Source organism: Equus quagga, chromosome 13 (genome assembly GCF_021613505.1).
Source record: "Equus quagga isolate Etosha38 chromosome 13, UCLA_HA_Equagga_1.0, whole genome shotgun sequence".
Classification (NCBI taxonomy): domain Eukaryota; kingdom Metazoa; phylum Chordata; class Mammalia; order Perissodactyla; family Equidae; genus Equus; species Equus quagga.
In genome coordinates this window covers 63,252,515-63,267,003 of record NC_060279.1, presented here as the reverse complement: position 1 = coordinate 63,267,003, position 14,489 = coordinate 63,252,515, and the positions used below count along the sequence as shown (strand labels likewise).

At 42.1% G+C, this 14,489-nt stretch overlaps 1 protein-coding gene across 2 annotated transcripts in view; it reads right to left on the bottom strand.

Annotated features, from left to right (window-relative positions):
* Positions 1-4,115: 4,115 nt before the first annotated feature.
* The window catches only part of UTP4 (UTP4 small subunit processome component), a 32,826-nt gene continuing 22,452 nt past the window's right edge, over positions 4,116-14,489 (bottom strand). For both annotated transcript variants that reach the window (XM_046683028.1, XM_046683029.1), the window contains exons 14-17: positions 13,588-13,683; positions 11,484-11,669; positions 9,884-9,994; positions 4,116-8,993 (exon numbers count right to left, since the gene is read on the bottom strand). In XM_046683028.1, the coding sequence (XP_046538984.1) occupies positions 8,877-8,993; positions 9,884-9,994; positions 11,484-11,669; positions 13,588-13,683 (510 nt within the window). In that variant the 3' untranslated portion in view covers positions 4,116-8,876. The remainder of the gene's footprint in view (positions 8,994-9,883; positions 9,995-11,483; positions 11,670-13,587; positions 13,684-14,489) is intronic.

Sequence of the window (14,489 nt, the reverse complement as noted above, 5' to 3'; positions counted from 1 at the left end):
CTCGGCGCTTCCCTCTTCCCGCCCGAGGGGGCGGGCCCGGCCCCTCCCCCCGCGGCGATTTATTATTCATGAGAGGCCACGCCCACCTTCCGGAGGGGCGGGGAGAGGCCGACTGAGCCGCTTCCGGGAGCTTAAGTTGTTGCCCGCAGTCCAGTCCTTTGCTGCTCACCGGACGTAGGCAGCCTGAGCGCAGTGGGGCTCTGTATCACGATTTCCTTCCGTTCGCCTCCAACGGCCCCCCCCCAAACTCCTAACCTCTACTGTGCAATTTACCAGAACTGCCTGGGCACAGAAAGCAAAATGCGCTTCAAGAAGCACTTTGCAAGCCTGCAGGACTGGGTTACACGTTCACTCTTGCATTGATTGGTTCATTCCGTATTTACCGAGTGCTGTGCCGTGTGCTCCTTTTGTGGCCTGGAGATGAGCTGAATAAAACGTACCACAGCTGAGAGCTGGCGGTCTAGTGGGAGAGGAAAACGGGGAACCAAGCAAACTAGTGTGATACTATGTGGTTAAGTGACATGTAGAAAATGCTCTGAGGGCAGTGTAGAAGAAACAGTTGGTTGGGCCCGGGGTCAGCTGCACAGAGGTGACACTGGACAGTGAATAGGTGGAGCAGAGGGAACTGCATAAGCAAAGGTCAAGAGGCATGAATCCAAGCATATGTCACTCTACTTTGGCATTCATTACCTGTTTTCCTGCCTATAATGTGCGAGGGGACCATGTCTTCTTCAGCCTTGCAGCCACAATAGGTCAACCTCAAAGATATTTGCAGAATGATGATTACTTAGGAAGATGCCAGAATTCCAACGTGAACAGAGTGTAGGGTTGGTGGAGATAGCAGGATATGAGTGTGAAAAGCCTCATATAATCAAATATCGGAGTGTTTGGACTTGAATTTGTAGATCTGACTTTCTTACCCTGGAGGCCATGGCCTTTTTTAGGGTAAATGTAGATGAGCATCCCCAGAAACGGTATGCACACCGCAGAGCCTACAGTGGCTTTTATCCAAAGACATGAGTGATGCAATCCACTCGCTTCTTCCAGCTTCATGGGCTGGAAGAGCTGAGGAAACTAAGGCCTGGAAAGCCAAAGACTCTGGCTTAAAGCCGACGGCGCGGAAACAGAGACAACTTTGAGGTCTCCCAGACTCCTGGTCCAGTGCTTTTCTTTACTACCTACCTCACACCTCAAAAATGAGAGTCCAGAAATCACACTGCTGAGAGAGATCTCAGTAAAAACATGAGGTCAAGGTGCCCTCTAACTTTCCTTCAGCAGTGAAAGCGAAATCCCCACGTTTTCATGGGGGGAGGGGTGGACTGCAAGCAGAGGGATTGTGCACCAATTCCTGTAAAAGGGGCTGCATACTTGCTTGCTCACGAAGTACGTGTTGAAGCTTGTAAGCCATGTCCATGTACCACTCTATGAATGCACATTCATGTGTGGGCAGAAACTTCCAAAGAGCCTCCTATACCAGGAATTAAAGCCATAAAAATAGACTGGAAAGCACCCAGAGCCCAAATGAAGAAAGAATTCAAAATGAGAAAAGTATCTTACCAAAAAAATCATTACAGCAGAATCCTCTTTGCAATTAATGGAGCAGGATTTCCCAAGCTGCAAATGTCAGCAGAAGCTCAACCCTCTAGCCCTCTCCTAAATCAATTGCAGCGAGGCCAGCGCGCTGTTTCGGCAGGTCCCGATGTGCCCAAGTGCACCTGCAGTCACAGACATTTCTGGCTTTGCTCCAGCTGAGGCATGAGCCCCCAGAGGCCTGAGTTATGTGAAATTTCTGCTTGTTAGAGAGCACTTGGCAGCTGATCCCTTAGAGTATGAGCACTGTTTTCAACACTTATATATGCCTTCACCGAGGGTTGGGCCCTTAAGGACACCTTTATTAGCAAAAGGGAAGTGTCGGGAATTCTTTCTAAGAGTATCAAGACCTTTTGGTCAATAGAGTTGGAGGAAGTCATAATCTTCCACCTAAATAGTAAGTGAGGGCACTTACATAAGACAGTAAGTTATATAAGAAAATATTTAAACCAGGGAGGAGAGAAGGTAATGGAGACTGATATTTGGATTACTTGGGGGTTTTTACATAAAAAATTATTTTAAAATATAGCCATAAAACATTCCCAAACTATTGAGCTGCTTTTACAAGGTCCTCCATCAGCTCCTAAGTTAATTTTCAACATTCTCTTTCATCATTACTTTCAGATCAGCCAAACTCATTCACTGTCTCCCAGTGATGCCTTGCACATTTCCTGAATCCTTCCTTCCAAACACCCCCTGCCACTTTCTGCCACATTCCCACCCAGCAAGATCTCATCCCAGTTTTCCCTGACTACCCAATTCATTGGGATTTTTCCTTTGAACAATTTTCTTCTATGCTTGGCTGTTTTGCGCCAGTAGATTATAAAATACAGGAAGGCAGGGACCACCCATCGACTTCTTTCTATTCCCTATTATTCCAAAAATATTGCCTTGCAGAGAAGGAACTCATTAAACATGTGATTGATTGAAATTCAGTGCCTCCTGTGCTGTAGTTGTTTCAAATAATCCTTCTGAAGGTTATTGGTTCCTTGCAGAGTGAAAATTACCATCTAGGAAATCTCAAGTAGTCCGTGGAAATCTACTTACTGTGGATAATGAAATCTGAAATAAAAAGAACACACATCTGTTTCCATGGTTTCTTAGGGACAGCAAGACAAGCTTAGATAATTCTTTGAACAGACATGTCATTTTATCTACCTCTAAAAAAGGAAATGGCTGAGATAATTCCTAATAACCTTTCATTCCTGTCACCTATCAATATGTATTCTCCTCTGCCCCAACTGTTATCTTACTGTTTCTCAGAACAAGGCAGGGATCATTGCTACTTTAAAATGAGGGGGTTGGATCAGCTCTCTCAGTTCCATAATTTCCTACAATTCTATGACTCAGGCTCTGATTCTATGCTTTCTCCAAACCCAATGGTCTTTCCTTTTTCTTCTCCCTCATAGTAGATATATAATATAGCATAGTAATTAGCAGAAGATTCAAATAGTAGTTTGGCTACTTACTAGCTATATGATAACAGTCAAAGGGTTGAGGTCATGGGCCTCAGTGTCTTCAGAAAAATTCAGATACTTTGTACCTCTAAGGGTGGTTGTGAGGGTCGACTGGGATGATGTATGCGAAATGTTTAGCAGCACCGTACCTGCCAAGCGGTTAGAGTGCCATAAAAAGTACCAGCTGCTCTTATATTACCTGTTGACCTTCAGCAGCAGCAACAACTAAACCTTTGGTAGAAACTCTCCAGCTGAGTCTATACTTTATCTAGGAATGAGTCTCTCATAATATCATATGATCCCAGGCTTAAAGGGCAAATGGCCAAATTAATTTCAGCGACAAACAGATCTTGTATAAAGCTACACTTTGGCTGAAAGAGAGAACATATTGCCAAGAGTCCGTCAAAGGAAAGAATTAGTGGATCTGGGGCTGGTTCCAAGGTTTGAGTGTTGTGTAATTTCATAAGGAAGGAGGGCCCCAGGCAAAATTGCAGCCCTTAGCAAGCCTGAAGGTCACTACCACAAAGGACGCCTGATGCCAGAGGAACAAAAGCAAGAACTGCTAGATTGCTACTAAAGAAGAGGACAAAGGGAGAAAGAAGCTAGTAAGATAACCCATCCAACACCCAACTTTGAAAAATTATCCAGGCATAACTCTTCTCCAGTTAGAAGACAGTGAGATCAATTGTCCCTTTCAACAGACAGTCCTCTGCCTTCCGGGAGAAACATCCTAAAATGTATTTTTCTCTCCAGCACAAACATGAACTGAAAGAGAGAAAGGTGCATATATCCTTTAGCTGATGTAAGCACATTTAAAAATTTATCCTGCCAAGATAAATCACTATCCATCTGAAAACCACAAAAATGGATTAACTATCTCATGCGTTATGACTATGAAAACCCACATCTGCTAACCACATTCCTAATGAGAAGCAGCTGGTGACAGTTTTGTAGTTCTGTGACTTCTTTTTAGGAAAATATTAGCAAGGACATAACAAACAGAAGGTTAGTTTCATTGAATCCACTTAGTTATGGAAAATCACCAGTGTTTTTTATTGACAATCATAGAAATTACATAATCTTCCATGAAATCCAAATAAGGCCCAAAAATAAAAATCCCCTTTTCTCCCAATACCAGTTCTAACAGAATTTCCAGTGCCTCACACTACGACTTGCAGTCCTGTACTCAGCTTCAACTGTCATTTTTCATGTACCATTGAACACCAAATCATGCTTATCGATGCGTATGGTATTTCTAGGCATTTTTGTCCCACAGCTTTAACTGCCTCCTGAGTCAGTTAATGCAATAGCCAGTTAGGGGGGTGGGGATCATGAACCCCTTTAGGAATCAGATGCATTCTGTGGACATGCCTCAGACAAATGCACACTTGTGCAAAATTCAGCATTCACACTCGGGGGCTCACAAAACCCCTGAAGCTCTTCCATGGACTCTGTTATGGGCTGAATTGTGTCCCCTCAAAATTTACAGGTTGAGGCCCTAACCCCCAGTACCTCAGAATGTGATTGTATTTGGAGATAGGGTCTTTAAAGAGGTAATTAAGTTTAAATGAGGGCATTAGGGTGGGCTCTAATCCAATATGACTGTTGTCCTTCTAAGAAAAGGAGACTCAGACACATGTGAAGACACCAGAAGATGGCCATCTACAACCATGGAGACAGACCTTGGAAGAAACCAATGCTACTAATACCTTGATCTCAGACTTCTAGCCTCCAGAATTGGAGAAAGTAAATTTCTGTTAAGCCACCCAGTCTGATAGTTAGGGCAGCCCTAGCAAACTAATACATACAGACCCCAAGTCAAGAACCTACACAACAGTCTGTTTTTCTACCTACCTTCCAGTCTCTTCTGCCCCTTACTTACACAAATGGGCATTTTTACTGTGCCATTCCTTTGAAGCTGAATGGTTCACAACTGTTTTGCACTGAATGAAAATTCTTAACCATAGACTTTAAGGCCCACTCCAAAGTGGTCTCATTTCTCGCTACATGTTGGCTTAAGGGCTCTGTATCCAAATCTGCTTATCTTTTCCACACTCTTTTCTAAACTGCTTAGCTTTCCCCTATGGAAAACTCTCTCACCTTTTTCATGAACCTCACTTGGTTCTTAGTTACTACCAAGTTGTCACCCTCCAGGGGCGAGCTTTCCTGAAGGAGACATGGATGCTCTCAGCACTATGGCAGGCCCTGCCTGCCCGTCCAGCCCCATTTCCCCTATTTCCAGTACATGCTGTATTTCAACCACATGGAACCACTGGCAGTCCCTTGGACAGGCTATGCTGTCTCTTGCTTCAGGCCTTTGCACTGAGAAAGCTCCAGGAATGCCTCTTTTCTTCTCCCTCCCACTTTGCTAATTACTACTCAATTCCAAGAGTTATTAGCTCGAGGACCATCTCCTACGTTTAACCTTACTTCCTAACCCTTCCGGTTAGGTGCCCCTTCTCTGTGCTCATCTCTAAGGTTCATCTACTTGTTTCTCTCCCTAACTAGGCTGTGGAGTTCTTGAGGTCTGAGATCATCTTTCATCTGTTGTTGGTGCACAGCATATAGTACGCACTCAATAAATGGATATTAAGTTCTGTAACTTCCTAAAGACAAAGGACTGACACAACGCTAAGCCTTAATGTCTAGATCTGTGCTGTCCAATAAGAAAGCCACTAGCCACCTGTGGCTATTTAAATTAAAATTAAATATTCAGTCCCCTTGTCACACTAGCCATATTTCAACTGCTCAATAGCCATTATGTGGCTAGTAACTATCTTATGTACAGCACAGATACAGAACATTTCCATCACCACAGATAGTTATCGTATTAGTTTATTTATGTAGTGTTGATCTACATCATAAAATACTTCAAAATATGAAAGGAAAAGACATTAGGAAAAAAAGGAGAGGTTATGAATATGCAATTTTCACAATTAGCCAAACAACCAAAACACATGAAAAAGTGAGCAATCTCATTAGTAAATAGGGAAATGTAAAATAAAATGGGATCCTATTTTTCACCCATTAGATGGGCTAAAGCTAAAGTCTATCACTACATTGGCAAGGTGTAAGGACATAAGCCCTTTCAAACACTGCTGATGGAAATACAGCCACTCCAAAGGGAAACTAAAAGTGAAAGAAAATGGCACACTATGAGCTAGCAATCCCACCCCCAGGAATTACTGGCCCAAAGAAACCCCCCTACATGAGCACTAGCAGAGAATGTATTAGGTTATTACAATACTCTATATGATTTACACATGACTGCCCACAGAACTCAATACTCTAGCTAAATCAAGTGCTCATCCAGAGCAAGAAATGCTTAAACACCCTCCCTGCAGCCTGTGAAATAGAAAATCCCTTTGTATACCATGCCTGCTAATTGTCATTTTTATGACTGTGTCCTTACAACCGAAACAGTGGGGGAACAGCTGTAAGAATGCCACCTTGGCTTCTAATGAACCATTGTGTGCTTGGCCTCCATTTCCACGAGTATAAAAATGAGGCCAAGAGGCACACAGGTTTCTTTCAGAAACCCCTGCTTCCTTCCCACGTCCCCAACAACCAGAACAGCTCCCCTTTTACCTGTATCATTTATTGCAGTTCAGAATAAAGTTCCATTTGAAAAAACTTTTGATGCTTAAAAAAAGCAGCTTTAAAAATCCTCAAACTAGAGGATCTCTTTCTTCCAATATTCCAAGATTTTAGTTTTTCTCAGTCTAATTTGCTGTAATCTCCATGGTAAGGGGTGTATTAGCCATTCAGAGATCAGATTACTAGCTACTATATGAGAAAAGTGAATTTTTAAAGCATTTGAGTGAGGTCAGCAAAAAAGACCTTTCCTAGGTTGGTCTCAGATCTAAATTTTTCCATAGAACCCAAGTATGAGCAGCAGTCTGAAATGTGCCCGAAACAGAAACATGATGCATCTAGGTTACACAAATCCCCAAAGTAAGAGCACTGTGAACCGCATGCACTGAAGTGTCCTCTTATTTAATGCTGCTTTGCAGTCCTTCCCCCGATTTCTCTGACTTGTCCCAATCAGTTTCTGCTTGATTTGTATTCAAAGTTCTCTACTTAGGAAGAATGTCAAGGCCCAAAGCTCTTACTTCCCATACCATTTATGGAAGTCCAAATCACTGGCTGGAAATGTTGCAAAGGAATGCTTTCCACTTTCAGAAGTTTTACTTCTTCACTCAGATGATCTGTGAGCCCTCTCTGTCAGAATTACACCCTCCACAAGCCACAGGGTTTCAGAAATATGTTTAAGGTTAAGTAAATCAAGTCAAACTAGACTCCAGTTAATAAAGATTCTCTGAATTTATAGCTCTACAGTCAGTGAAAGCAAGTGAGTTAATATTTAAGGCATCCTGGCCTTCTTCTGGTGATACTCAACGTAGACTAGTGACTTGAACTTTGGTTTCAACCACACAAAAGAGGACCTAAAGCCATTTCTTAGGAAGGGCAGGATCTTCCAGTCTACTGAAAGGTTCTAACAGTCCAGACTAAAGCAGACTAGAATAAGCCTCGCTAAGGAAATTTATCCAAGTAAGAGGAAAGGAAAGTTACTTTACACAGAGGGCCTAAAAAGCTGCAGGTATTTGTTTAAATTACTCCTATCACTGTAAAATCCTAAGCAGGAAGGGCAGAGAAGTGTTGTCCACTATAAACTTTGTTTCTGTTCCCTCTTAGCAAACCTGAAAGAGGCTGTCCGTTATGTTATAAAGTATTGGGCTCTGTTTCTCTCTCTGATTACCTCTGCTAATTTTCTTCTCATACATATACCTTAAATTCTCTCATTTATCTTCCCTTTCCAGACTGGGAGGTCGGGTTCATCTTAGCAAAAATGTTTTTCACCAGCACTTTAGTCATGACATCATCAGAACCCACGTACTTCTCTGCCTATATCACAGCCCTCCATCCCCTAAACCAACCAACCAACCGACCAAACCACACATACTGGGTTTCCACAGGCATGCAACAGAATACATCTAGTGAGATGGGAAAGAAATCTATCTGCTCAGTTCAGGTTAACCATAGTTCTTCACTTTCTAATTTAAAAGATCACATTAAAACTAGTCAGCAGATAAGACCCATGGGAATAACAACGCCAAAGCAAGTATAAGCGGACAGAAAAGGTGAAATATACAGCAGGCCTCTGATTCCCCGCCACACTCCTCTTCCTTAACAAAATCTCTGCCCAGTGTTTCCTTAACCCTTGAAACTGGCATATATAACAGGTGAAAAGATGGTTAATGGGACTGATAGTCCAAAGCCTATGTTTTTCCCTTCAAATAAAATTAACAGCTGACTGTTAAAGGCCAAAGGCTTCTATTTTTCAGATGGAGCACTGCAGTTAAAACCCTTCCTTGAAACATAAGGCTGATTATCGCTATTGGTACTTAGGCTATCTTGAGTAAGCAAGCAGACTTCCTCTGCCCTCTAGGGCAATGTTGAGCAGGTCTCCACGACTTTGCACAGGCTGCAGGCCGGAGGGTGGCAGACAGTGAAGGTCATCAGCCTTCTGAAGCCTCAGGCATGTGTTAGAGAATAGAGGGTAATTATCACCTTTTTTTTTTTCTCTGAGATCATGGTCTAAAGAACTGTGGTCTGAAAAAGTTGGATGAATTTGTAGCTACTTGGAACATTATCCCGACAAATACCTTGGAGTTTCTGTTCACTTTCAGTCAATGAAGGGAAACTACTGTCCATTATTTTGGAAGATAACATTCATAATGACTAGTCCTAAAGAATAAGTTTATTATCATGATTTGTGAAGACAAACAGGGTAGACAGTTCAAGGAAGGACACAGACAGTGCCCTGTTTTAGGTCCCAAATTTCTTCTTTTTGATGGGTGGCGGGAGCTGAGCAATGATGTCATCCAGGGGTCGTTCTACTGCCACCAGTGTTCTTTCATCCAAAAGATCCATGAAGAGTAGAGGCTGCAGAAAGATGACAATGATTCTACAAGGAGTTCGGCTCAGGGCAAGTCCTGAATAGACTGCCTGGAGCGTAAAGGTTAGCCTAGTTCAAGGCTGGAGGGTTCTAACTCTGACAATCTTTCCCACCCTGGGACTCAAAATGCTTGGAAAGTTTGGGAACTTTTAACTGAGTTCACTCATAAAAGATTTCAACAAGATTTTTCATGTTTCTCTGTACAGAAAATATGATTCTTTAATTTTTTTAGGAATCAATGTTAACTGATGACTTCGGAGCCTGAATTCTTGACAAATGGCAAGTTAAAATGCATCAAAAAGCTAATCCTGCTTGAATAATTTACAGAGGCCCTCTTAAAAAAAAACATTCTTGCAGACCCCTGAGAAAATGTTCCAGGATGCCCAAGAACTCCAACCTGAGAAACACGAATATGGAATTTCTGAGCTGGCACAAAGAGCTGTAGTATCGTAAGCTCAATGGATATTTGCTTTATACATACAGTGAAAAGCCTAGCCCAGAAAAGAAAGTCATAATAAATTCAACGACTTCCATTTGCTTGAAATTTATCTTGCAGAACATTCTCCAACTAGAAGTCAAATTTAAAAGCCAGGTTTACCACAAAAAAAGACCCCACCCAACTCCAATGTCATTTCTCACTACCTATGTATTTAATTTTGGTAAAGTATGGTGTGCCTGCCTCTAATACACTGAGGCAAGAACAATGAAATACAGACATAAGGGATAGACATCCTCAGAAACGTCACTTGTCTCCCAAAACCATGTTCTCTGCATGTAAAATGAAGACACTCTGCCTTCCTATTGTGGAGTTTATAAACTACATTTTGATAATATCACAAGGAACCAACTATTCAGAATATAATGCAAGATGTTTTACCTTATATATTTTAGAAATTTTAAAGGCATGGGCTGTGCGCCTTCTGATGACATCTGATTCATTCTTGGGAGGAAGTGGATTGTAGAGTAAGGTTTTGTCATTTGGAAGAGGCTAAAAGACAAAGATATACTGTTTAAATCGTTATTTTTATTGGGCTTTGACAGGACAAAGGACTTTGATGATTTTTCAGGCAAACACCATCTTCCAACCATCATATTATACATTTACTACCTCCCTGACGCTCCTTACTTCAGGAAGAGAGCTGTAGACACTCTTCCAGCTATACTGCAGAGGGTGGGAGTATGAGGCAAAGAGAGCTTGGAGTGCTAAGCCAACAAGATCAAAGGGCCCAGCTAGGGCTCCTGGCCAGTCTTGTCAGTAACACTTTGTGAGACAGGAACAAACTGGCATGTGCAGGAGCTCAGCCCAGGCAGGCTTTGCTTTCTAGACTCTCCCTCGGTCAGATCACGGACTGGCCCAGTGACTGAAGTTCCCCGCAGGCAAAATCGCAACACAAACCACCCCCACTGATGTCACTGACACCTCGAGAGATGGCCTCTGGCCAAGCAAGTGATATTTCATCTCTGACTTCCTTGGGAAATAGCTCTGCCCAGCTTGAGGAAGTGATGGACTTATCACCAACGCTTGGGAAAAAATATGGGCTGATCTGGGCTGAGTTACAAAGAGGTAAGCGAGTGGGAGGGGCCCTTCCTGTATCACTCATCCTGCAGAAGGCACTTGTCAGCCAGCTCTGCTTCCCACGCCCTGAGGACGCAGGGCCTATGAGATGAGTTCCGGCACCATATCACCATGCACACCTCCTTTAGAGCCATCTGCTGCTTTCCCCACATTCCTTCCACGGCACCCCCACCGCCCCATGTTCACAGACAGACCAAAACACTGTGTGGGTTGTAACCCAAGCCCAAAGTGCATTACAGGCACAGCCACAGTTCATAGTGCTCCTAGGAAAGAAAGTGGCTACCCAGAAAAGACTTGTAAATTTGGGGTGAATCAAAACAGCAGCTGGTAGAGGTTGGAATTTCAACAGAAAAAAATGCTCACATCCTGCCTAAATGAAAGCCATGAAGAATGGAATTTTCCTAGCTGGACCTTTTTCATGACATTAAGACCAACTCCTCAAGCCTGCAGATAGTGTTTTAGTATATTCAGTGTCAAGGGGAACAAGTGGTCAAAAACCTAAGTTGTACTTTGATGAAACCACATTATTCAGTCACCCCAGAGTGCAAAGGTGGAAGTTATTCAGCCAAATCAATGGTATTTCTGATGATGGTCACCTTCTGGATACTGACCTAATCACTTTGCTACCTAAGTTTATGTGTTCACAGGCAAAGCATAGAAATGGTCAAATCAGCAAAAACCAGTATACCGAGGCCCACCCATTCTCTGGGAGCCTCAAGAGCATGGGAATGAAAATGAGGAAAGTTGCAAAACAAAGCACCTCTCCTCCAAAGAATATACCAGGAAACTTTATTCTGATTCTCCTTCCTCTAACTTTTTGTACTTTATTGCTTTTAGAACTTGAAGATTCTAAGTAAGGAAGAATCAGTGAGAGCACAGGTGGTAGTAGTGAAGAACTCACCAACGACTTGTCAATGATGCAGAACATGTAGGCATCGTGAAGAAGGATGTGCATTGGTCTCTTGAGATGAAAACTGATGTGTGTGATGGGAGTATCCCTTTGGAGCCAAAGGTGATGAAACCCCTGCTTCTGGATGGTCCGGCTCCACTCTGTATACTGTTTGTCTGGGATGCTGTACTCAAAGACCTGAGGACGGATTTGATACAAGGGAAATGCAGGCTGGTACTCAGAAAGACCAGAAGGGTAACCATCATTCCTAACCACATCCATACAGAAAACATTTATACAAACCTTGACTGTATCATATTCAGCCTCATGCATTCTCACTACATTTTTAAATAAAAAATCTTTAAGGTAAATTACAGAACAATAAGCAATTCAAACAGCACAGAAAGCTTTACAGTGCAAAGCCCCCTGGAACCTTGACATCTCCCCCAAGACAAGAGCAGCCTATTTCTTGTTTATATCTTTTCAGAGATATTTTACACATATAATCCACACTGTTCTGTATGTTGCTTTTTTCATTTATCATTATATAATTGAGACTAACCCATAGCAACATATACATCCAGGCAGAGAGAGCTCACTCGTGACCCCTCTGCAGAACACATAATAATCCACTCACTTTTTGGATGTATCATAACTTACTCCTCTAGTCTGGCTAATGGACATTAAAGGTTATCTCCAATCTTTGGCTACTACAAACAAGGCTGCAAAGATTATCTCTGCATCAGTGTCTTTTTGCACAACTGCAAAGCATGTATTTGTAGGAAGAACTTTTAGAATCGGAACTTCTGGGGCCGGCCCGGTGGTGCAGCTGTTAAGTTCACACGTTCCACTTCGGTGGCCTGGGGTTTGCAGGTTCGGATTCTGGGTGCAGACATGGCACCGCTTGGTAAGCCATGCTGTGGCAGGCGTCCCACATACAAAGTGGAGGAAGATGGGCACGGATGTTAGCTCACGGCCAGTCTTCCTCAGCAGGAAGAGGAGGATTGGCAGCAGATACTAGCTCAGGGCTAATCGCCCTCAAAAAAAAAAAAAAAGGAATTTCTCAAAGATTATGTGGACTTAAAATTTTTTTAGATACCACCAAAAGGTTCTCTAAAGGGGTGACACAAATTTACCCAACTTATGAAGTGCTCTTTCCCTATAGCCTCATGGCACTGAGCATTATCTATCCATCTTTGCTAATCTAATCGGTACAAAAAATTTGCCCACCAGTTTTCAAGTACTTAAAAGTACTTAAGGGACCAACTGCCAGTGAAAGGTATCAGGTGGACATCATCATCATATATGACAAAGACAAGAATGAGGCTTCACTAATTTGAATTTCAGCCTTTGGTCAAGGACACAAATCCATGAAACTGAAATGAGAAATTTCATTTTTTGGATAGAACACGTATGTGTGTGCAAGTGTAAGTGTAAAAACTGCTAATCAAAGTAGCAACTATCATTTGCCTAGCAGTCTACTTAAATGTGCTTCTCGGATCACATTTAATCTTCCCAACAGCTCACTGAGGATGCTTTTATCATACCCACTTTACAGATGAGGATATATAAGTATGATAATTTCATAATGTATTCTGTAGCTTAGGTATTTTAAAGAGCGTCTCCTTACAATTTACAATCTTTTCCTTACAACTTGGCATGGAAAACAACAGTAAACACTAATTTTGGCTGATATTCGGTACTGATTTCACTATGACCTGATTTCCTTATCTGCAAAAGAGAAGACGAAATATATGATGTTTCACTTTCAACTCTCAAAATCTTATTCCATCCCATATCCAGTCTAACACCCGAGTCCATGTCATCTTTAGTCTAAACACAATCAGTAAAACACGTTCTTCAAAATTCCTCCTCCTTCTTGTACCTCTTTACTGTAGAATCTCAGTGCTTCACCAATCCATTGTGCCCCATAAAGCCAATGGGTACTACCGGCTGATGATGTGCCCAGGCGATACACTGATGTTTTACTTCACAAAGGAGGAAACTACCTTTATATTGTCCAGTACTTTCACAAAACTCCTCCAGAATTGTCATTATCTCAGCTTCTAAGTTACTATCCAGCAGAAAGGAACTAGAAAGCACTGGAATCTCTTACCTGTTGGTCAGAATGAGCAATGACAAGGTTGTTGGTACTGGGGGCGATGGCCAGAGCAGTCACAGGGAAATTGTAAGCAGGCACTGTGCAGTGAAGCTGGGAACAAACAAAAGACACAAAAAACAACTCTATATGATACTTTCCCTCAGGAAAGAGTAGATGGTTAAGGTTAGTGGTTTTAAAATAGTGTTCCTTGGAACTCAAAGGGTTCTATGGAAGTTCCTATAAACGTCAGGCATTTCCCCAAACAATACACTTTAATTTCATTTTAAAAATATGCATGTTTAACTGCTTACAAAACTGAGAGCATTGACAGAGAACTTCAGAGTCAAGCCTTCCCTGCTATCTCTATGTCTGTATGAATTACTCATAAACATGTCATTAAACAGCGAATCCACAGCTCCACACTGGATTTCTTTTAAAGAAATTAATGCCCAGTCATGGACATTACTGTACAATTGCAAGGCATGTGCACCACTACACAGGAACACTCCTTTAAATGCCAGGCCAGGCTCAAAGAGCAGTAGATGTTCCTGGCACAGTAAAATAAAGACTGAATTACGCAATTAACAGCCAAACACATTAAATGTTGCAATTTGCTGTTGTTCTATAAACTCATGCCTGTTGCAAGTTTTGGGCAGTTCCTGCCTGACTTTTATGATGAAGATGATGACTTGTAAAGGATCGTGAGTGATCCAACGTGTGAATGGCAACATCATTACTGATTAGTGAAAAATGTTTTCCTGCTAGTCCTTTGTCAAATTTCTGTTTAATTTAAAAATTCCTTCAGATTACAAGGCGAACTATTAAAGGAAATTGTTACTATCTGCAACTATTCATCTGGGTAAATCGGAATTTTCCTCCCCAAAATACAGAAATAACCTGAATGTGGATTCATCACC